At 35.9% G+C, this 25,378-nt stretch overlaps 1 protein-coding gene across 2 annotated transcripts in view; it reads right to left on the reverse strand.

The window, feature by feature from the left end:
• STXBP1 (syntaxin binding protein 1) overlaps positions 1–25,378 on the reverse strand; it is a 91,342-nt gene that overhangs the window by 18,213 nt on the left and 47,751 nt on the right. For both annotated transcript variants that reach the window (XM_027869674.1, XM_027869673.1), the window contains exons 6-14: positions 23,841–23,944; positions 21,409–21,557; positions 11,879–11,963; positions 11,207–11,337; positions 9,391–9,498; positions 3,944–4,004; positions 2,985–3,050; positions 2,178–2,258; positions 76–214 (exon numbers count right to left, since the gene is read on the reverse strand). In XM_027869674.1, coding sequence (XP_027725475.1) covers positions 76–214; positions 2,178–2,258; positions 2,985–3,050; positions 3,944–4,004; positions 9,391–9,498; positions 11,207–11,337; positions 11,879–11,963; positions 21,409–21,557; positions 23,841–23,944 — 924 coding nt within the window. The remainder of the gene's footprint in view (positions 1–75; positions 215–2,177; positions 2,259–2,984; positions 3,051–3,943; positions 4,005–9,390; positions 9,499–11,206; positions 11,338–11,878; positions 11,964–21,408; positions 21,558–23,840; positions 23,945–25,378) is intronic.

The raw sequence follows: 25,378 nt of genomic DNA on the forward strand, positions 1-25,378 counted from the left end.
CCTTGCCCTGGTGGTCCCACTTTCTTTTCTCCATTTTTCCTAGAAACTGTCTGTTACCCTTCTCCCAACTCCTACCATTTTTTAAGAAGATGTAGAGAAGAATGATGCGGATCTTGTCGTAAGTACTGACATTTGCATCCAACAGAATAGGAACAATAGCTCTCATGGGGTCCTTGATCTTCTCCCCTTCAGCATCAGTGCCCATTGCCAGGTCCTACAGAAAACATACACCTTAATGTTGTCTTTCTCAGTCATGTCCTGAACACTCCAATAACAGGGCCTTGGAAAGATATAAATTTTGTGGTTGAGATGTATAGTTTAAGTAGCTATGACTAATCTTACAATATCACACTCTAATATAATCTTTTCCATGGAATTAGGGAGAATTTGTGAAATCTCAAGAAAAAAGAACAAATGTTACTTTCCAAGGCAATAAGAAGACAAAAATTATCTAAGTTAATTTTTGCCAAAGCCTTCCATCCTTTCTGCTGAGTTCCAGGGCATTTATGCAGCAGCTCCATCAATCTTAGTTGGGCTTCCTCACAAAACTCCCTTTCCAAAAAGGGCACATAAACCACAGAGATTTTGTGCACAAAGTGATACATCTTTTTACATGAGTGGCTGGGGTATTTGCTGATGTGAGGGTGCCATACCTGTCTTGGTGTGCCCATTCCTGTTAACTCAAACATTGCTTGACTTCACATCGGAACAAAATCACTTTTTGGGGAAGTTTTAGGTGCCGCTTCTATGCCTCTAGTCTTTACTGAATCTTCAACTTTTTTCTTTGCAATCAAGTTCTTTTGGAAACAATGTTTTGTGTGTACCAAGATAATAGACTAACCTGAAAACTGGCCCTCCCTCCCCTCCCCATACCTAGCATACACCTCCACCTCATCTCTGATTCTTACACCTTCTACATGGATCTTTTCTTGATCCCCCAGCTGTCAGGACCCGCCCCTGTCAAAATGTACCTTGTATTTACTCTGTGTATACTCATTTATGTACACATTGTCTCACCTGATAAAATGTAAGCTCCTTGAGGATAGGGTCTGTTTTATTTTTGTCTCTGTATCCCTAGTACCTAGCACAGTGCCTGGAATACATTAGTTACTTGACAATGCTTATTGAGTGGGTGACTGATTGAAAGATCTTATGTACTTTTGAATTAACACTGCCTCAAAGTCTTTCTGTTTCTCTCACCCATAAGGCAGTCTAAGCAATTTCCCGAGGGGTTGGTCCATTACAGTCCTTTTCTCTGACCATAGACAGTATGCATTCTTTGGGTAGGGTTGGACTAGATGACTTTTGAGGTTTTTCAACTGTAGGATTATGCAATTCTGGGATTCTCTGAATCCTAGAAAATTATGGCAAATGTTACAAGAGGTGATTCCAACTGCAGTACGTTCTTATCTGTGAAACCAGAAAGAGGGATATACACGAGGATTTAGAATGTTCTCAATGATCTTCTCTTTCTCTGGAATCTTTCCTTGGAAATCAAGAGTGCATTTCGGTTAGGTAGGTATTATTTAATAATGTTATATTTATACAGTATATGATTAGTTATTCCACTCCTTGGAAATTGAGAGTGCATTTAAGGTTAGGTTAATAATGTCCTACTTATATGACATATAATTAGTTATTCCATGTAATTCATGCTGAGAGATGGGTCAATACAGTTATCCCAAATTTTTTGCAAAGGAATTAGAAATAGTTATCAAATTAGTGGCAGAGGTAGAATTAGAACTCTTAACTCTAAGTCTCATTCTCAGTCTAAGAGGTCACACAGTCCCTCTAACTTGCTATTAGGCTACTTTCTCTCTCTCCCTCTGATTTTTTTCTAGTCTCTGACAGTTGGTCAGGCTCCAATAGAAAGAAAAAGAAAATCCAAATGCATAAAAGAAATTCAGCTAGCACTCTCAGCATGTGCTTGCTAAGTTCACACATCTGGCCATTTGGTGGCTTTGGAAGGAATCAAACATGCAATATCCAAACAGCACAGCACAGCATTCCGATCCAATCCTACCATTGAGAATGGAACTGTATTGGGCCCAGGGAGTAGAGACTATACCATCTAGTCTATTTCCCATGATTCTGCAGAATGCTGAAGGTCAGAAGTTAAGACCCATCTGGATGAATGCATAGTATAAAGGATTTACCAGAGGCTGAAAAAGGTCTACCTGCTCAACTCGGCAGAGTTTATCCACAGTGCCTTGGTAGTGCTTCATACAATCCTCAGCAAGGTGCAGATGAGTGGAATACTATAAAGAAGAATACAGCACGATGACAATGCTATGTAAGTAAATGACTACTATAAACATCCTAAGACTTCAAATACTTGGGCTAGAGAAAACAGGGAAACAGAATTTCTCAATAGGAAATTTGTGTCTCACCTCAAAAGAAAAATGTCATGTTTTATCTTCTAACTTAACTTATGGAAGCAGACAGAATCATCAAAATGCTAACTGAAAGCTAAGACCTGAATATAATTGTTACAACCACAATAAGCACTGGAAGGAAAACTGCAGAAACTTCATATTTATTCAGAGTCAAGACACTCATTAATAAAATTAAATAGATATCATCTACTCTTTCTCTGAATTCTCCCTACCAAAGAAATATCAAACTTTTTGGCTATATTAACACCATGGTGGGGCAAAATAATGCCTGCAGGTACCACTAACTGCCACCGCCAAGTCTATTATACACTGTAAGAGAGAGAAAGAAGGAAAAAAGAAAAAGAAGAGAAATGAAAAAAGAAAGGGGAAGGGAACAATACATATCACCAACAACTGCTTCAGGAACTACTTTATGACACCACAGGTTGTTTTTATGTACCTCTGCCTCTACCCTAAATAATTTCTTAATAGAAAAGCCCTGAAAACCAACATTTCTAAGCATTTCTAACAGAAAATTAGAGTAATGTGGTTTTATTAAGGAAAATAGCTCTACTGATAATTCACTCTGGGGCTTTTGGATTATCATACCTTGCTAAGTTCTTTCTGGTATTGGGGCATCTTCTTCAGCATCTGTGACAGGTCCCTCATAGTGGTCTGGAAGAAAACAAAAGCATAATGTTTTGTCTATTATTTATATACTGTTTCTATAAAATAGGTTTCTAATATCACACTGGACATCATATGATAGTGGCTGATGAGGTCTTTTCCTGTTTTCAAGTTTTATGATTCTGTGAAACTTAACATAAATTTTTTAATTTGAAGAAGTTGACTAACTAAAGGCATGGCTCTATGAGAGTTCTATTTTTTAGCTTAAAAATTATATAAATATTGTAATCATCTTTGGGAAGGGGTTCGGGGACTCTAAAGTCCAGAAACATTTGATACCAATGAGAAGTATTATTTGTGATTTAGGGAATATAAAGTTTATGTTTCAACGTATGAGATAATTCCTAATTGGATCATTCAATTCAATAATTCAACAAATATTTATCATTATTTATTACTAATAAATGCTTGCATGAAAGCCTAGTCCCACTCTCAAACATTCATAACCTATACAATCCTCTACAGAAATGGATACTCTCATGAGTTCAATAGGTTTGTCCATTGATATAATCACCAGCCAAAAAGTGGTAAGAAGGCTCAACACCATGAGAATTAAAATTTTTCATTTCCTGTCTTGGCAAGGACAATATAGCTTCTCTTTACTTTCCCCAGAATGATTCAAGGCAACAAATACTGGATTACATGGCAATGAAAAGGAAACTAAGCTTAGTCACAGATTGAGTGGTCAATCTAGAACTTAAATTCAGAAACTAGTAAAATTAGTGATGAACAAAATATCTGACCTATCTAACATGATGAAATTCTCACCCCCATTTTCCTAATTCTGTGCCTCTGTATCATCTCTCTTTTCTTGCCCATCTACAATAAAGGGAAATTGAGGATTAATTTAAATTACATTTGAGCATCATTGATAGGTTCACCTTTTCGCCTGTGTTCATTCTTTTGCTGGAAGAAAAATCTTTCAGAGAACGGGTGACCTCTCTGGAAAAGAGAAAGTAATATTTAGAGAATGCCTCTATGTAGGTGCTATAAAAATACTGTGCTCTTTTTTTTTTCCCTAACAAAATCCCGTTTGGCATTCAAAGCCCTTTTTAATATATTCTTCCTCTCCCACCACACTTTTCCACTCATCTTCTTCTTCTTTTTTTTTTTTGAAGGAAATGACTTGCCCAGGGTCACACAGCTAGTCACCCTTGAACTCAGGTCCTCCTGACTCCAGGGCTGGTACTCTACCCACCGAGCCATCTAACTAACTGTCCCTCCATTTTTTATTTTAAAAAATATTTCCAACTTATCATCATTATTATTCTTATTCTTATTCTTATTCTTATTATTATTATTATTACGTGAGGCAATTGGGGTTAAGTGACTTGCCCAGAGTCACACAGCTAGCAAGTATTATGTGTCTGAGGCCACATTTGAACTCAGGTCCTCCTGACTCTAGGGCCAATGCTCTATCCACTACACCACCTAACTGTCTCTATTATTTATTTTAAACATTTTTTTCTTTTTAAATTACGAGTTCAAAATTCTCTCCCTCCCTTCCACCCCTCCCCCACTCACCTAGAAGACAATAATATAATATCAATTATACATGTCAAATCACCCAAAAATATTTCCATAATTAGCTATATTTCAAAAACAGGCAAGAAAAATAAAATGAGAAAATTATACTTCAATTTGCATGCAGAGTTCATCAGTTCTCTCTCTGGAAGTGGATAGCATTTTTTCATCATGAGTCTTATGGAACTGTCTTAGATCATTGTATTGATCAGAATAGTCAAGTCTTTCACAGTTGATCATCACTAAAACATTGTTGTTACTGTGCATAATGATCTCCTGGTTTTTCTCACTTCATTTTGTATCAGTTTATATAGTTCTTATTATGTCTTTCTCAAATCATTCCCCCTTGTCATTTCCCACAGCACAATAGTACTCTACCACAATCATATGCCACAATTTGTTCACCCATTCCCTAAATGATGAACATCTCCTTGATTTCCAATTCTGTGCCACCATAAAAAGCTGCTATAAATAATTTTGTACATATAGGTCCTTTTCATTTTCTCTCTTTGGGATACAGATAGAAGCAGAATTGCTGGTCAAAGGGTATGTACAGTTTGATAGCTCTTCGGGCATAGTCCCAAACTGTTCTCCAGAATGGTTAGACCAGTTCACTACTCCACCAGCAATCAGTGTACCTATTTTTCCCTTATCCCCTCCAGAACTGTCATTTCTGATAGGTGTGAAGTGTTACAACAAAGTTGCTTTAATTTGCCTTTCTCTAATCAATATTGATTTAGAGCATTTTTTAATATGATTATAAGCAGCTTTGGGTTTTTTTCTTCTGAAAACTGCCTGTTTATATCCTTTGACCATTTATCAATTGGGGAATGGCTCTTATTTTTATTAATCTGACTCAGTTCTATATTCAGTATACATTTGAGAAATGAATCCTTTATCAGAGAAACTTGCTATAAACATTTTTGATATTACTTCCTTGTCTATGGCACCTGTTAGCAAAATGTAGTTTTCTTGATTATCATTTTTAATTATGCGTATTTTTGGTTTTGTTTTGTCTGAGATCATGATTGCTACCCTTGCCTTTTTTTTTTTTTTTTTTTTTGGTTTAGCTGAAGCCTATTAGATTCTGCTCCAGCTCTTTAACTGTGAGTGTCATTCTGTTTCAAGGTGTCTTCTGTAAACAACATATTGTTGGATTCTGGTTTCTAATCCATTCTGCTACCCGCTTCCATTCTATGGGTAAACACATTCAATTCACATTTACAGTTATGATTACTATGTATTTCTCTCCATCCCAATTTCTTTTGTTTCATGTTCTTTTCTCTCTTTTTAACCTATTCCTCCTCAAAAGTCTATTTTGCTCCTAACCACTGCCTCTCTTAATTTGTTCTCTCTTTTATCATCCCCTTCACCCCCACCGCCCATTTCTCTTATCCCCTTACCCTCTCATCTCCCTATTGGGTAAGTTACATTTCTATAAATAAAATGTGTGTGTGTGTGTGTGTGTGTGTGTGTGTGTGCGTGTGCATGTGTGTGTTTCCTTTCCTCTTTGAACCAGTAAGACTGAGGTTCAAGAATTGCCTACCTCCCTATCCCCCACCCCCTCCACTGTAAAAGCTCTTCCGTGTACCCTTCTTTCATGTGAAAAAATTCTCCCCATGCTACCTCTCTCTTCCCTCTTCTCCTCTTTCTCACTCTTTTATTATTTTTTGGGGGGGAGATCATTTCAACAAAATCAGCTCACATCTATGCCCTCTGTCTATTTAAAATCCTTTTAACTGCCCTAATAATGATAAATTTCTTAGGAGTTACATATATCATCTTCCCATTTAGGAATGTAAAGTTTAACTTTATTGAGGTGTTTATGATAACTCTTTCATATTTGTCTTTTTACGCTTCTCTTGAGCCTTGTATTTGAATGTCAGATTTTCTGTTCAGTTCTCCTATTTTCATCAGGAATACTTGAAAGTTCTCTATTTCATTAAAAAGCATTTTTCTTCTCCTGGATTATACTCAATTTTGTTGGGTAAGTGATTCTTGGTTGTAATCCTGGCTCCTTTGCCTTCTGGAATATCATACTCCAAGCTCCCTGATCCTTAACATGGAAGCCACTAAACCTTGAATGATCCTGACTGTGGCTCCACAATATCTGAATTGTTACTTTCTGGCTGCTTGAAGTATTTCTCTTTGACATGGAAGCTCTGGAATTTGGCTCTAATATTCCTGGGAGTTTTCATTTTGGGATCTCTTTCAGGAAGTGATTAGTGGATCTTTCCAATTCTATTTTACCCTATGGATCTAAGATATTGGAGCAGTTTTCCTTGATAATTCCTTGAAATATAATGTTTGGCTCTTTCTTTGATTATGGCCTTCTGACAGTCCAATAATTCTTAAGTTATATTTCCTCAATCTATTTTCCAAGTCGGTCCTTTTTCCAATGAGATATTTCATTTTCTTCTATTTTTTCCATTCTTTTGACTTTGTTTTATTGTTTCTTGATGTCTCATACAGTCATTAGTTTCCACTTGCCCAATTCTAATTTTTAAGGAATTATTTTCTTCAGTGAGATTTTGTAACTCTTTTTCCATTTGGCTAATTCTGTTTTTTAAGGTGTTATTTTCTTCAGTATTTTTTGTGCCTCTTTTACCACACTGTTAATTCTCTTTTCATAATTTTCTTTCATCATTGTCATTTCTTTTCCCAATTTTTCTCTACCATTCATCTCTTTAACTCTTCCAGGAATTCTTGTTCAGCTTGGTCCAATTAGCAGTTTTTTTCGAGACTTCGTAGCTGTTTTCATATTGTTGTCATCCTCTTAGTTTACGTCTTGGTCTTCCTGACACTGTAGTACCTTTTTACGGTCAAATTCTTTTTTTGTTGTTCTTTGCTCATTTTCCAGCCTATTTCTTGACTTTGAACTTTATGTTAAAGTTGGATTCTGCTCACCTGAGGGTGGAGAGGCACTGTCCCAAGCTTCAGGCTTTTTCATGCTACTATTGTCAGAGTTAGTTCTAGGGGTCTGTAAGTTTTTGATGCTTCCAAGGTGGTGTGATCCTGGGAGAGGTATGTTCACTGCTCTCCTGATTTGCACTCTGGTATTTAACCAGGATGGGCCCCTGGTCTCCTGCAGTCACAAGCACTAGTTCTCTCTTTGCCTTGGAACTGCAACCAGGGCCCCTGCTCCCTTGTGACTGATCCTCTTGCTCCTCTCTACTCTGGAACTGTGATTCAGAACTGCAAATGGGCAACAGAGTTGCTAATCAGTGCCAGCTGTACCCTTCTCACCAGTTGTCCAACTCACTTACCATCTCTGGGCTGAACGTTCTCAAAGCTGCTGCTGGGGCCACTGTTGCTGCTACCGTATGTGTAGGCTCAGGCTTCTACCTCGGTGTCACAAACTTCTCCAGCCAACCTCCTAAGTTTTCTTAGGTCAGAAAAAATGTCTCACTCTGACCTTTTGTTGGCTCTGACACTCCAAATTTGATTTGAGGTGTTAAAGTTGTTTGGAGGGAAGTGTTAAATAAGTTGAGCTACTTTGCCTTTAATTTGCCATCTTGGCTCCACCCCCTCCTTTCCAGTCTTCTTACACATTATTCCCCACCATATAAACTTCAATACCTTGACAATGGCTTCTTGACTATTCCAAGCAAGATGAGGCTACTCCATCTCTCAGCTCCAGGCATTTTCTCTGGCTGTTCCCTATGTCTGGAATGCTTTCCCTTCTCATCGCTGTCTCCTAGCTTACTTCAAGTCCCAAGTAAAATTCCATCTTCAACAGAAAACCTTTCCAACTTCTCTTAATCCTAATGCCTTCCCTCTGTTAATTATTTTTTATTTATCCTATATATAGCTTGTTTGTAAGTATTTGTTTGCTTGCTGTCTGTACCATTAGACCATGAGCTCCTGTCTTTTGCTTCTTTCTGTAGTCCCTACTATGTGACTAGCACATAGTAGGCATTTAACAAATGCCAACTGTCTACTGATCAATGCCACCAATCCACCATAAATAGGGCATATATATGTTGAGTTTTTTCACATTACTGATGGATCTGCATATACAATCCATCCAGACTCTTACCTGGACAACAGCACATACGATATATAGGAGATGATTACTCTAGTTTATAAGAAGCAGTCTCTAGTAAGTGAACAGTTAACAGATATATGTGGGGATTAAATGCATGACCCTGGCCACATTGGTACCATGATCTTTTCAACTGAATTACTGTATCATTTTTCCTCTTTCCCTTCCTTATGAATTTATGTATGACATGGATTCACTATAGAGTCTGTTATTTTTTATAAAGCAGAATGGACAGGGAAGATTTCAATAATGGAAACATCTTCAAGGTTTGACACATTTCAGCAATATCAGCTACCTCTCAGAAAATCTGAATGGGATAATAAGATAAATATCATATTTAAAATGCAAGAGATAAAGTAGAACCTAAAAGAAATTTGAACTGTGCTTGTTACATATGGATCTTTCTAACAAAAATCATACTTTAGTAATCACTTAATATGCTTCTAATTTTAATATTCCATATTTATAAATCACTTGTCTATAAGAGCCCCAAATGCATCCCATAGTTCCTTACATTCCTAGTACAGCATGGGTATAACCCTAATTTTACAATTGGTAAAACAAAGACTTAGAGACACAACAGAACTTGTTCATACAAATCAGCAGTTTGGTAGCTCAGTCAGGCAAAGAAGTTAGGTTTAATCATTCACAGCTCAGCGTTCAGTCTATATTACCCAGTCTAAATACATTGTTAAAAGTTGTTAAATATAAAAAAATATTCATTCATTGAGAACAAATGGGAAAAAGAGAAACACTTACTGGGATACCTCTGCAATGTGTTTGTGGCGCAAAGCTATCCACAGATCATCATCTTCATCCAGAAGAACTTCTTTCACTCGAGCTTCTCCAATCCCACTTGTCTCATACCTGGAGAAAAGATCTAACTCAGGTGGAGAAAGCTCTAACTCAAGAAATATATCTGTTCTTACACGTCCTCCTTCATGCCTCCTCCCAGATAGTTTTATTTCTTTCATTACATGGTAAGGATTACAGCCAGGACACACTAAGTTGCCTATCCATCTGATATGTCACTTCTGTTCTACTATAGCAACATTCAACATAGGAGATAGTCACTAGGGCATGGAGATAAACTGAAGATCACAATGAAATAGTGACTGAATTTAAAAATATCTTCACAGTGTCAGCTTGTATGTTCTCAACTAGAAACAAGCTGGTACAATAAATTTTCTGTAGTAAATTTTTACCTACTTAAGGAAAAGGTCAAAAAAAATTTTTTCTCCTCTGGAATAAAATTTGGGAACAGTTCCCAAAATGTATTGTCTCTAAATAGCTTTCATTACTTACCTGATGCCAGTTCCATGTATATTCTATATATGAAGCTATTAAGATTTAGTTGGGCAACAATTATAGAGCAAGAGCTGAACAAACATAAATGTAATTGAATATTACTGCATATAAGTAATGGAAAATATGAAAAATTCAGAAAAACATGGGGAAAACCTGTATGAAGTAACAAAGAGTTAAGAAAGCTAAGACAAATGGATAATACACACAACCACAATTTAAACAAAGAACTCCATAAAGAAACCAACTCAGGTCAAATGTAATGAACAATGTTGATACTATCCTATCAAAATTAATGCACCTATGCTTTCTGTTAACAATCAGTAAACTAAAAAAGTAGAGTGATGTATCATCAGTCATTAGATCTGATGCTTAACTGTTTTCAGGCAACATGTGTATATGTTTGGTGTTTCTTGGGAAGTGTCTTGTGTCAAAACAAAATATGTCAACAAAAATTACACATGCATTTAGTAAAGAAAGATTTTATCAATTTCAAGACAGTAACTGAAAAAAGAATAGAACTCATATCTCTTTAAATTTTTAATTTTAACCTTAATAATTCATGACAGCATGCAGTTTTAAAGTAACAGCATCGTAACAACATTCCAGGACAACAAAAGACTGGCTTTCAGTATTCTGAAAGTCCCGATGACAGCTTTATGCCTGGAAAAAAAACTGATTCCCTTTTTGTGAAGGACAGAACCCCTTTTCTCTACTGAAGAGTCAACAGAGACTAGTTAATAAGGACTTTGTCGATATTTTAGGGATAGTCCTTGTCCAATAACATTAATAGATTTTAACCAAAAATAGGATAAAACAGCATATCACAGTCACACAATTTAGCGTAGACCTATAGACTCAATGAATAAAGTCTTATTCAAATTTCTGCTTTTCCTCTAATATAGTAAGCCCAACTCTACACGTGGTAATACTGATTTTGTGGGCTTTTGGAAGACTCTGCAAACTAATCAGCAAAACTGTGTTAGTGTTTCACCTTTTCCCAAGACTAAGAATTTTCTTCTCTCTAAGCACTGATTTCGTGAACAAACTAGGAATTTCCCAAGTATTAAGAATTAAGAAGGCAAACAGCTATTTGACACAAATAACATTTTAAACCTGTCATATAGTAAAGAATATTGACTTATCTTATAACCTATATGCACCTCAAGAGTGTGTATAGGCTGGCTGAAAGTTTTAGTAAACTTGTAGGTTTTCCCAGATTATTTGCAAGGCAGTCATATTTAAGGTCTATAATCACTAAGTTACTCACTTGTATACATCATTCTCAATAGGCAACAGGTCATAGCTCATAGCCTGAAAAGTCAATTCATGAAGCACAGGAGAACTGGGGTCAAAACCACGATCCAGTATGAGGAGCTGAGAACGAGCCTTGTCTGGACCCTAAGAAATGAAAAAGTGAGACATCTTGCTTTCACAGCTAGTAAAATGAAAAACTAGTGTCTAGAAGTAGTATTATGCTTGTACAAAGGCCTTCATTTCAAACTAAGATATAAACCATGAAGTTAAATCTCCCCTGCCCTTTCCCTCTCCCCTAATTACACATAATAGCCTTCTCAGAGTTTTTCAAAAGACCAGTAACTAGGTTCAAAAATGCATGTGGAATAATATGAAAATTGTCATTGTCCACAAGTGTTTCATATATCTGATGTGTAGCTTTTTTGGGGGGGAAGGGGGTTAGGTAATGGGGTTAAGTGACTTGCCCAAGGTCACAGTGTTTTGTGTCTGAGGCTGGATTTGAACTCAGGTCCTCCTGAAACCAGGGCCGGTGCTCTATCCACTGCGCCACCTAGCTGCCCCTTGATGTGTAGCACTTACAAGGTAGTGTGTTACTAATGTAGGTCTTTTGCATAGTATTTCTATTTCTCTGTCATTCAGCTTGTATTCACTTAGGTAAAGAACAAAAAAAACTTTTAGATCTTACCTCCCCCATGGTTGGGTCATCAGCTTTGTAGGCATCTAGTTTGTCTTGAATTAACTGGGCCAACATGGCATTGTCTTTATAGTCACTGTCAAACATGGAACAAAAAATGAGATACCATTCAATATGATCTGGAACTATCCTGATACAATCTGATGGAAGTTTAAGTAAGTTATACGTTCTTACAGACACTTTAAGCAAAGAGTTTTATGATTTACTATGGACACTGTGTGACCTTCAAATTCTATTTTGGTCAGTATGTCCCCAAGAAAATATAACCCAAAGGAATATTGTGATGTTGAAGATATCTCCAATAACCTAACCTCTCAGTTCTTTGACCTTTTCCAACCCAATTCAGTCACAAATCAGCACACACATTAAATCTCAACATTTCTCAGAAATCCATCTCTGCACCATCTCTGAAATCTAAAACTGTGAAGTTCCATTCTCCAACGACAATCCTTTTTCCTTCTACCCCTCTCATTTCCTTCTATTAAACCTACTTTTCTCATTGCAATTTGATTACCTGACTCTTCCCCTAATTTTATTAGTTCATGTCCCCTACCCCTATATAAACTTGTCTTCCTTCATTTAATCATAACCTTTTTTCATTTTATCTTTCCCTATGCCTTACAATTTCTACCTCTATTCTTCATTCCAACCATGAGCTCCATTTCTTTAATCCCTCTATTTTTTTCTAGGCCATTAGGCTTACGCTGGGATAGCTGTCTCTCCTCTCTTCCTTATCTAGACCATTTAGTGAATTAGTTCAACTCAAAACTATCCTCTACTCTCAAATACCTTGCCCCCTTGTCCTATTAATGATCATACCTTGCCAAATCCCAATCCTGGATTACTCCCATCTCCCTTCCTTCTATTCACCTGCTGCTGATTAATACTGGGAAAATTTATGAAACAGTCTGGAGTAGATCCACTACAAATTTGTTACATAATCTCAACTGTCTCTTACTGTAATAAGGCAATCCTTTTTTACCTCTCCTAGTTGATTTGATACCCCTCTCACTACAGTGGCTATTCTACCTTTTCCTCCTTTCTCAAGCATCCCACCACAATGTTTCCCTCCACCCATTCGGCTGAGGACCTAGACATATATTTCACTGAAAAAACTGAGGCCATTTGCTGACATTCTTTCTTCTCCTCTCCTCAGCTTGCATCACTCAAACAACTCCCCTATCTTCTCCACTTCTTTTTTTTAAAAATAAGTTTTTATTAATGTTTTTTAGTCACCATAATCACCCCCTATATTTCTCTTCCTTTCAGAGAGCCATCCTACATAACAAATAGTATTTTTAAAGACAAAAAGGGGGAAAAATCAGCATAACAGATACATCAAAAGAGTCTGAAAATATGTGCAATGTGTAAATTCATAGACCTCCTTTTGCAAAGGGGTGGGAATGTCTTCTCACAGCTCTTCTTTTGAGCTCTTCTATTTGTTCTTTGTAATTTTGCCACATTCATTTTTGATTGTATGTGTGCAGTTGTTCTTTTTGTTTACATTGCTATAGATATTGGGTATATTATTTTCTTGGCTCTCCTGACTTCATTTTGTATCAGTTCATGTATGTCTTTGCGTGTTTCTCTATATTTATCACACACATCATTTCTTACAGGACAGTAATATCCCATTATATTCATGTGCCATGTTTTGTTTAATCATTCTCTAATCAATGGGCATCTACTTTGTTTCTGATTCTTTGCACAAAAAGTATTGACATAAATATTTTAGTATATGTGGGGACTTTCTTAATAGCCTCCCTGGGGTATAAGCATAGTAATGGTATCTCTGGATCTAAATAAAGATACGGACATTTTAGTCACTTTATTCATATAATTTTAAATTGCTTTCTAAAATGGTTGGAACGATTGACAGCTTCACCAACAAATGCATCAGTATGCCTATCTTCCCACAACCCATCTAACATTGACTATTCCCCATCTTCTGTAATCTTAGACAACTTTCAGAGTGTGAAGTAAACCCTCAAGGCTGTTTTCATTTGCATTTCTCTTATTATTAGTGATCTAAAGCAGTCTTTCATGTGGTTGTTAAAACTCTGTAATTCTTATTTTGAGAAGAGTTCGTTCATATCCTTATTTATTTGGGGAATGGCTCTGGGACTTCTCTATCTGTTAACTATTTATACATCTTAGATACCAAACTCTCATAAGAGAAATTGAACACAAAGTTTTTTCCCATTCTACTGCTCCCATTCTTATCCTGAGTGCATTACTGTTGTCTGTATAAAAAGCTTTTCAGTTTAATGTAATCAATATTATCTACTTTATCTTTTGGTTATGGTTACCCCTTATTTGGTTATGAATATATTTTCTACCCATAGCTGTGAAAGGTATGATCTATTTCTCTTTTCTTATATAAATGATTATTTATTAGTAAAGTCACATAATCATTTAGAATGTATTGTGGAACATAATGTAAAGTGTTGGTCTAAGCCTAATTTCTACCAGACTACTTTCTAGTTTTCCTAGAAATTTTATTAAATAGGAAGTTATTTCCTAAGTAACTTATATTTTCTGGTTTACTGAATACTGAGTTATTGGGTTCTGTTGTTTCTGATTCTCTCTTGTCTAGTCTTATTCCACTAATCTACCTTTCTATCTTTTTAACCGATACCAGATAGTTTGGATGACTTCTAATTTATAATACAGTTTGAAGTCTGAAGTGCTATTCGTCCTTTGTTTCAACCTCTTCTCATCATTTCCCTTGATAGTCTAGATCTTTTGTTTTTCAAAATGCATTTTATTATTTTACCAAGTTCTATAAAAGATCCCTTTGACAATCTGATTGGTATAGTATTAAAAGTATAAATTATTATTGGTAGTATTGTCATTTTTATTATATTGGCACAACCCAGCCATGAGCACTAAAGAATTCTCCAGTTATTTAAGTTGTTCTTTGTTTCTTTAAGGAGTATTTTGTAATTGAATCTGTGTAAGTCTTTTGTGTGTTTTGGCAGACTGATCTCCAGATATTTTATACATTTTGTAGTTATTTAGAATGACATTTCCCTTTCTATTATTGCCTCTTGGATTTTGTTCTAATTAGGTAGAAATGTAGTTGATTTTTGAGGGTTTCTTTTATAGCTTACTGAAGTTATTGTCTCAATTACTATCTCTGCTGATTCCCTAGGAATTTCTAAGCAAACCATCATCTCTTCAGCAAAAAAGGATAGTTTTATCTCCTATTTACCTATCTTACATCTTTAATTTCTTTCTCTTGTCTTACTGCAATTACTAGTATTTACAGAATTATATCAAATAATAGGGGGGAGAGTGGGCATCCTTGCTTTACTTGCCTATTTGATGGAAAAGGTTCTAGTGTATCTCCACTGAATGTAATAGGTTTTAAATATACTTTTTATGATATTAAAAAGTCCTTCTATGCCTATAATTATAGGGTTTTTTTAGCATAAGTAAGTGTTGTATTTGTCAAAGGCTTTTTCTGCAGATAACCATGTGATTTTGGATATTTTTGTTTTTAATATGATTGCTAATTATTTTCTAATGTTAAACCATTCTTACATCCCTCGTATATATCTGACTTAGTCAAAATGAATGATTTATTGTATAAATCACTATCTGACAGTATTTAACTGAAAAAATTAAATTACATTAATTAGTGATATTGGTCTCTTAATGATACAGTTCTTTTCCTATGCTTTATCTTTCCTTGATTTAGATCTTAGGACGATATTTGTCTCATAAGAGGAATTTGGTATGGTGCTTTCTTTCTTGATTTTTGAGAATAATTTGTGCAGTATGTAATTATTTTTTAAAAGTCTAGTTAAGATTTGTCAACCATTGTGGAACGTCTGTATGCTTTGGTACTGTCTGCCATGGAGATACTCCTGAATATAATAATCCATCTGTGAATATCTTAAATGTTGAAATAAAAATGAGAAACGTGATGTTTATATGATCCCAGGTTTGACGATTTAAAAATGAATGGGAAAAAAAAATAAAAGTTTGATAAAAATTCTCTAATGTATCTACAGGATCAGTAGTTTTTTCCTTGGTAATTCCTTTACAAAAGCTTCTATTTCCTTCTCTGAGCTTGAGTTATTTAAGATCTCTGTTTGGCCATCTGTTAGGGTATTTTATATTTTTTTAAAGGTATTCCTCTACTTCTTTGGGGTCTCTGTTTTGTTAGCATTTAATTGTGTATAACAGGTTCTAATTATTCTTTTGATTTCTTCTGGTTTTGTTGTAATTTCACCTTGACATTTGCTATTTTGCTGATTTGATTAACTGCTTTCTTTTAAATCAGACTGGCTAAATATTTAGCAATTTGATTAGTCTTTTCAAAAAACTAGCTTTTAGTTTTATTTATCATTTCTGTAATTTTTTTCAGTTTCCAGTTTGTCTATTTTTCCTCTAATTTTTGTGATCTCCTTTTTGTGCTTTTTAAAGTTTGCTTATTAGCTGGCTCTCTAATTTTTAAAAAATGCATATATGATTTATTAGTCTTCTCTTTTTCTATTTTGTTGATGTATGTTTGTGGCAATACAATTTTTCTCCTGACCACATTAGCTGAATCCCAGAAATTCTGGTATGTTGTTTTATCATTTTCTTTCATTTAATTATTGTTTGCATAATTTGTTCTTTAATCCAATCATTATTTAGGATTTTATTGTGCAGTCTCCAGTTGGGTCTGTGTCTTTTATTTGTGGCCCCTGAACTGATCACTATTTTTATTGCATTACAGTCTGTAAAAGATATGTTTGTATTTCTGCCTTTTTACATCTGTTTGCAATATCTGTGCCCTAGCACATGGTCAACTTTTGTAAAAGTTCCATATGGTAATAAGAAATACACATTTTTTTTGTAGTCCCATTTAAAAAGATGCTCTAAGTATTTTAGGGAAAGAAAGAAGCATTGCTATAGTGCCTACTATGTGCCAGGCACTATGCTAAGTGCTTTACAAGTATTATTTCATTTGATCCTCATAACAACCCTGCAAAGTAGGCACTATTGTTATCCCCATTTTACAGTTGAGGAAAATGTGGCAAACAGAAGTGAAGGGAATTGACCAGGGTCATGCAATTAGAAAATGTCTGATCCTGGATTTGAATTCACATCTTTCTGAATCTAGGCTCAGCACTCTATCCACTGTGTCACCTAGCTCTAATTTCTCCAATAATTTGTTTAGTTCTATATTTTGCTTTTGTTTTTTTTTTCTATTAGACTTATCCAAAACTGAAAGGTACACTGAAATCACACTATTGTATTAATGTCAATGTCTTCTTGTTGTTCAATTAATGTTTCCTTTATGAATTTAGATGCTAACGCATTTGTAGCATATAAGTTTGATACTGACATTGGTTTGGCTAACTATGGTTCCTTTCAGCATACTATAGTTTCCTTGTTACTCCCTTTTAAGGTTTTGAATGTTTGTTTTTGCTTTGTCTGATAGCATGATTGTAACTCCTGCTTTTCTGGACATACTTGATGCATAGTACATCCTTTCCAGCCCTTCATTTCTATTCTGTTCAAGATACCCAAGATGCAATTGTTGACGTTGGACTAGAGCTCAGGACAGAGACCAGGGCTGGATATATACATCTAGGAATCATCTGCACAGGGATGATAACTGAACCCCCCATGGGGGAGCTGATGAGATTACCAAGCAAGATAATATAGAGAAAAGAAGAGGGTCTAGGACACAGCCTTAGGGAACCTGAATGAAGATCAGTAAAGGAGACTGAGGAGAGGTCAGACAGGTAGGAGGAGAAAGAGTGACAAGAAAACCACAAAAATACCTACAGAGCAGTGAGGATCCAGGTGATCAACAGCGTCAAAGGCTATAAAGAGGTCCAGAAGAATGAAGATTGAGAAAAGGCTATTAGATTTGGTAGTTAAGAGATCATTCATAACTTTGGAGAGGGTAGTTGCTATCAAATGGTGTAATCAGAAACCTGATTATACATGATTTAGAAGTGAGAAGATAAGTAGTGGTCCTAAGTTTAGACAGCTCTCTCAAGCAGTTTAACTAAGAAGGGGAGAAGAGATATTGAACAATAGCTAGCACGAATGTCCTGCACACCCAAACTCAACATATCCAAAACTGAACTCATTATCTTTTCCCGAAAAACCTTACTCTTTTCCTAACGTTCCCATTACTGTTGAGGGTATCATCTTCCTACCAGTGACCCAGGCTCACAACCTAAGGGTCATCTTCTGCTACTCATTCTCTCTCTCTGCCTGCCCCCAAATCCAATTAGTTGCTAAGCCCCGCCAATTTTACCTTTGCAACATCTCTTGCATATCTTCCCCCTCTCTCATCAGACATTGCCATTTCCTGCCGGAAGCTCTCATCACCTTGCACCTGGATTATTGCAATAGCATTCTGGTTGGCTGCCCTGGCTCAAGTCTCTCTCTACTCCAATCCAGGCTCTAGTCAGCTGTTAAAGGGATTTTCCTAAAGCACAAATCTGACCATAGCACCCCTCATCCCAATTTAATAATCTCCAGTAGCTCCCTATTACCTTCAGGATCAAATATAAAATCCTGTTTAACTTTTAAAGGTCTTCAAAATCTGGCCCTTTTCCACTTCTCCAGACTTCTTACACTTTACTCCCCAATCCACACACTCTATGACCCAGTGACACTGGCCTCCTTGCTGTTCCTCACACGTGACACTCTTCCATTCCCCTATTCTGTGAATTTTCACTGGTTGCCCCCTCATGCCTGGAATGTTATCCTTCCTCATTTCTATCTCCTGGCTTCCCTGACTTCCTTCAGGGCCCAGCTAAAATCTCACCTCCCACAAGAAGCCTTTCCCAATTTCTCTTATTGCTAGTGCCTTCCCTCTAAGAGTATCTCTAATTTATCCCATTTATATCTTATTTGTACATAGTTGTTTACATGTTGTCTCTCCCATTAGATTCTTGAATTCCTTGAGAACATGAATCCTCCTTTCTTTGTGTCCCCAACACTTAGCACATAGTAAATGTTTGTTGACTTGTTAATTGGAGAAAATCATGAAACTGAACTGACTTACATCAACACAAAATTTTTACATGACCTCAACAGGGTCCTTAATGACCTGTTATAAGTATGGAAGATGGGAGTAGGGTTAGGAAAGGACAGAAGAAAGATTTGGAATATACAATGATGTATGAGACAGGAAATTGTTAAGAGCAGAATAGTATTGCTGAGCAGCACAGAGGATCCAGCTGAGATTATCTAACAAATCCACTTCTGTGAGAAGACTGAAGCCATGTAATCAACTTGAGATTCCTCAGTACCCTGTCCTTCACTATTCAAAACTTCTCAGAAACATCATACCCTAGTCCAGGGATGGAGAACCTGCAGCCTCCAGGACACATGTGGCCCTCTAGGTCCTCAAGAGCAGCCCTCTGACTGAAATCTAAACTTCACAGAACAAATCCCCTTAATAAAAGGATTTGTTCTATAAAACTTGGACTCAGTCAAAAGGCCCCACCCAAGGACCTAGAAGGCCACATGTGGCCTCAAGGCCACAGGTTCCCCACCCTTGCTACATCCACTATGCCATCTAGCTAAATCAAGAGAACAGGCTTTAATAGGTATCCTCTGAAGTTGAAAAGTGGGATTGTTTTTCAGAAGCAAGAAGTCAACGAGTAGCCATTAACTTTGATGTTTATAGAAGCCTAGGAGATTAGGGAGTTGGATAGGGAAAAAGAGTGAGAGTGAGAGCGAAAGACAGAGAGAGAGAGAGAGAGAAAAGCAACTGATTAGGGGAAAATAAGTTTCTCCAGTTTATTAAATAAATAATATTTAATAACTAGTGTTGAGCTTTGGAAAAAAATGATTAATTAGAAAGTGGTTCACATTTTAGTAATTTTAAAAAGAAATACACAAACACACTCCTGGATTCTGCAGAACTCAAGATGATGAGAATGAATATGCTAACAGGTTTAGCTGAAAACTGAAAGGGTGACAAGTCTATGCAAGCTTCATGTGAGACTGGCTGACCCTGAAATCTTGCTATATCTATATCCATGTGTGTGAGTATGTATGTGCGTAAGCACACATGTGTGTTTATATTTATACATATATACATATACACACATACATACACATACATATACAAATACTTTGTTTTATTGGGCTGTGCAGATATTGTGTTTTTTACAAATTGAAGGTTTGTGGCAACTCTACGTCGAACAAGTCTATTGGCGCCATTTTTCCAACAGTATGTGTTCACACTGTGTTTCTGCATCACATTTTGGTAATTCTTGCAATATTTCAAATTTTTTCATTATTATTATATTTATTATGGCGATCTATGATCAGTGATCTTTGATATTACTATTGTAATTGTTTCAGGGTGCCACAAACTACACCCATCTAAGATGGCAAACTTAACCAATAAATGTTGTGTGTGTTCTGATTGCTCCCCCAACTGGCCATTACACTTCTCTCTCCCTCTCCTCAGGCCTTCCTATTTCCTGACACAATAATATTGACATTAGGCCAACTAATAACCCTACAATGGCTTCTAAGAGTTCAAGACTCAATATATGCAGCAAACTTCATTTTTGTTTTATTTTAAGAAAATTGCCACAGCCACCCCAACCTTCAGCAACCACCACTCTGATCAACATTGAGGCAAGATTCTCTACCAACAAAAAGATCACAACTTGCTGAAGGCTCAGATAGTGGTTAGCATTTTTTTTTTAGTAATAAAAGTATTTTTTAATTACAGTATATACATTTTTAAGATATAATACTACTGCTACACTACAGTATAGTATAAACATAACTTTTATATGCACTGGGAAACCAAAAAATTTGTGTGACTCACTTTACTGAGGATTTTCACTTCATTGGGAAGTGGTCTGGAACAGAACCCATACAATAGCTGAGATATGTATACATATATGTATATATACACATTTGCATGTATATACGTGTAAAGAGATAACATGTACACAGATAAATAAATATAAAATTTATGCAGCAGGATTTTAATGTTGACCACTTTCACATGTAGCCTATATGTAGTGGTGACCTCTCAGTCTGACACTTGACTGATTACCATATTCATTCTCATCATCCTGAGTTCTAAGGTAATATAAAGTATACGTGGACATTTCTTTTATAATTACTAAAATTATAACCTTTTCTTCATTAATTGGTTCTCAGTCCACACTCCAGTTCATTAAATCTCATACACTTAATAAGGCGCAGAAATTTCTTTCTCTATAAACAACTGTTCATCTCTCACTATATCCAAATTCTTTCTATAATATATAACATAAATATATGTATCTGTGTTTGTATATGTATATTACAATACATAACACATTACAATATATAAAATTGTATTATAATACATTATGGTATATAAAATTATATATAATAATTATCTATCTATATGTGTGCCTATGTATGTATGTTTATATATGCATGTATATATATATGTCTATGTATAAAGAAAACTGAGGATAATAATAATGAATTGAGAGGAAACCCCTAACTCCCATTACACGACCCTTACTATACTGTCTTACCCTCGATATCGTACAGCTGGGTATTCCTTCAAAGTGGCACACAGAGTTGCAATCTGTTCTGCCAGTCGTTCCAGGATTGGATTTTTCATTTGAGCTTTGTGTGGGCTGTAGAAGCTTTGAAAAGAGTCAGCAGAGTCCAAGGAATATACCTAAAAATGGGACAAGGAATAGTACTTATATCCAGAATAAAAGTTATTAGACAGCATTCTTTCTGCCAATGGGGAGGAAACCCTAAATAAGTATACGCAACCCAAAATTTCCCAAAGAATAAGATTTGAGTGGCACAAGTAAAGTAGCCTTTGCATAAAAATGTAACAGCAACCCATACTCTGTTAAATAAAAGAAAATAAAACGTAATCAGAACCATGTTCTCTGAGCATTTAAATCTTCTGAAATACTTCAGTTTAGTGTTTTTTTATGTGGATTCTTACTCCATTATCCTCTGTCCCTTAAACTGGTTGCTTTTAGCTACAAAATTATTATAATTTGTTTTACTTCTTCATTTTTTAAAATCTTGTGAAATATATTATGGTTGGGGGTGCTAAAATCAGGCTGTGCTCAACACACTTTGTTCCAGGACTCATAATGAGTTAAAAAAAAAATGAGAGGGACAAATCTCTCATGTTGGAGAACAGAGCTAGATGTGGCTGGGTACAAAATCAGATACAAAGATTCCCCAAGAGTCTGAAGACTTGTAGGGCCAAAGACAGAAGGCTGTAGTGTATGAAGTGTGATGAGGCCACGACAGCCCTGGGTAGTGATACGAGGAGAAACTTCTCTCTGCCACGGAGTTCAAAGGTCTTTGAAAACTGCTTCATTGCACTTGCCAAGAAGACCTGAACTGAGGTATTAGGAAAGACTGTGTTTCACTAGACTTGAGCTTCTACTTGCTGCCCATCAACATGAAGTGAGATATCAGTTTTATGATAACACCAAGGAGGCAAAAACCTAACGCTTTTAAAAGTGAAATGTAAGCTTACTGTTTTAAAACGAAGTCCTTACTTCTCAAGGGTGTACACACTGACAAAACCAACATGATTAGCTAGAGTAGTGGTAGGAGTTATTTTGCAAACTTTAGGCAAATAAAGATTTTGGTTAAAGTGGGGTTTGATTAAAAGTAAAGTCAGAATTTAAATTAAAAAAGAAAAATAATTAAAGAAAACAGGATAAGTGGAAAAGTACTAAACTTGGAGTCAGGAGAACTGAATTTGAATGCTAGCTCTGATACTTCACAGTTGTGTGACCTTGGGCAAGTAACAATCTCTCTGGGCTTCAGTTTCCTCTTCCATTAAATGGGAATAATTATACACGAACTTTTACTTTCCAGAGTTGTTGTGAGAATAAGTGCTTTGTAGAACATAAAGCATTATAATTCTCATTCAAAAGAACAGGTTTTCGGGGGACAGCTAGGTGGCACAGTGGATGCAGCACTGGCCCTGGATTCAGGAGAACTTGAATTCAAATCCAGCCTCAGACACATAACACTTACTAGCTGTGTGACTCTGCACAAGTCACTAAACCCCACTGCCTAACCAAAAAAAAAAAGGAATAGGTTTTCCATTCAAGACTGGTGAGAAAGAAAATAAGATGGCATTAAATGCCCTATGTTTTCATTTTTTTTCATAAATTTATTTTTAGTTTTCAACAATCACTCTCAAAAGCTTTTGGGTTTTGTTTTAATTCTTTTTAAACCTCCGTAAGCAGAGCTTACTCTGTGAACTCTACAAACTAACCTATGGAGATTTAATACTTCCAAATTGCTTATTTTGTGGTATAAAAGATCTTTCAGAAATCAGCAATTTTTTTTTTATTGGGTAAAGCAAGTCCCAATAGGAAACCAGTTCTTGATAATCCCTTCTAGTATAACTTGACTTCAGTGTTCAACATAATTATTTTCTCCAACCTCAAGCCTTATTGCTTAGACAGTTGGCATTTAAAGGGTTAAGAGAGGGGCTTGATGGCTGCCATCTGTTTCTTAAACACGTGACAAACTGAAATTATTGCTATGTACAAACAAGATCCTTTGCAACAGATAAGTGTGGTCTGATCCCCCTCTTGCTCTTTTCCCATTGGTTCTTCTGAAGTAGTGCTGAAGGACCTTGCCAATAACCACCAAGTGTCAAGGAGGGCTTTGGGCTCACAAACAAAAGTACCATGAAGGATTAGCTTGACTTCAGAAATAACATAAGACCAGTAAGCAAGGCAGGGAGGAAATAGTTAAGTTTTTTTATATTATTTCTGTTACATAACCATCAATTCTCAAACTATTTAAATTATGAACCACGTAACTAACTCGCAGAATGACTTCCTCAACTTCTGTACAAAGAATAATATTTTTTTCTGACATTTCCTGAGAACCTGCCAGAGGCTCTGATGAAATAATAACCATTAGTGTATATTAATTTTTATGTATAATTTCTGTTTGTACTCACCTGGGATTCATATGGAAGGAATGCAATGTTGATTTCTGTAAGAGTTTTAATGACCTTGGCAGCACGAGATTTTACCAGCTCATTAAACAGAGCATCTGGGCAAGCTAAAAGAGCAACCATAATTGTGTGTCACAATAATAAACAATAATTTGCGTTAATTCTTTGCTTCTGTCTAGGTGCTTCAAATGAATAGTAATATATCACTCAATATTTAATATGGTTTGATAACCAAAATGTTCAGAACATCCTAGAAACCTAACGTCCACAATGTATAACATATGTCCAAATGACAATAAATAAAAACTTATTTATTGAGATTCAATGAAAATTAACTAGCATTAGAGATCAGAAGAAAAGAACAGAAGGAACAGGGACTGGACCTCTGATTGCATTTGGTAGAGGGAACTCCTGGATAAGGAAAATTCTTCTACCAATGCAGGTCAGCACGTTCTCTGCAACTTGACAGTCTCAGAACTAGTACAGAGTGAAATTAGCAAAGGTACGATTTATGCAATAATAATAATAATTATAAAAACAAATAACCTCGAAAATCTTAGGAATTCTGATCAATGCAATGATCACAACTGTGATTCCAGAGGACCAATGATGAAGTATGTTACCCAAATCCTGACACAGAGGTGACGGACTCAGGGTGCAGAATTAGACATTTCTTGGACATCGTAAATACAGAAATTTGTTTTGCTTGACTATTCACATTTGTTGTAAGAGTTTTCTTTTTTTCCCATTGGTAGGAAGGATAAAGTAGGGAGAAAAGAAAATGGATTTTAGTTGTAAAAAATAAAATCTAATTTAAGAAAAACTTATCGTCTTGGAGAGCTGCCTAACTCAGTGAGAAGTGAAATGATTTGTCTGGTCATATAACTATTGCGTTTCTGTGATAGGGCTTGAGCCCCTGTCCACCTGGCTTCTAGGCCAGCCCTCTATCTGCTACGCAAGATACAGAGGCAGTATTGGAAAGGGGATAAAGAAAAAAATTATAATTTATAAAAGAAGTACCTGGCACATTGTAGACACTTAATAAATTGAGGAATAATAATAATTGAGGAATAAGTTGAGGAATGTCAACACCCAACAGTACCACAATACAGAATGGGATAACACTTTAGTAATACCATTTAGTCATTTCTCCCAAGTGCTAAAGACCTCACCACTAAAGACAAGCACAATCTGGTAGCAATATTCATAATGGCTGAAAACTCTTTTGGTCTAAACAAATAATTTTAGCTTCATAGAAGCATACAATAGGCTCATAGATACAATCTGCCTGATGTCTTTCCCACTCATGTCCTGAAATTGCCTTCAAATAACAAAGTTGCTATGAATTTTCCATTTTCTTAGTTGTAGAGTTTAATATCCTATTCCTGAAAAAACTGGGCTAGTTACAACACCACAAATTACATTGGTACTGGAACAATAGATAATTTGCATAGTACTTTAATGTAATCTTGGCACTTCACATCTAGTGTTTTATTTTATCCTCACAACAACTTTGTGAGGTGAGTACTACAGGTGTTTTT

The sequence above is a fragment of the Vombatus ursinus genome, unplaced genomic scaffold (genome assembly GCF_900497805.2).
Source record: "Vombatus ursinus unplaced genomic scaffold, bare-nosed wombat genome assembly UNPS02014793.1, whole genome shotgun sequence".
Lineage (NCBI taxonomy): Eukaryota > Metazoa > Chordata > Mammalia > Diprotodontia > Vombatidae > Vombatus > Vombatus ursinus.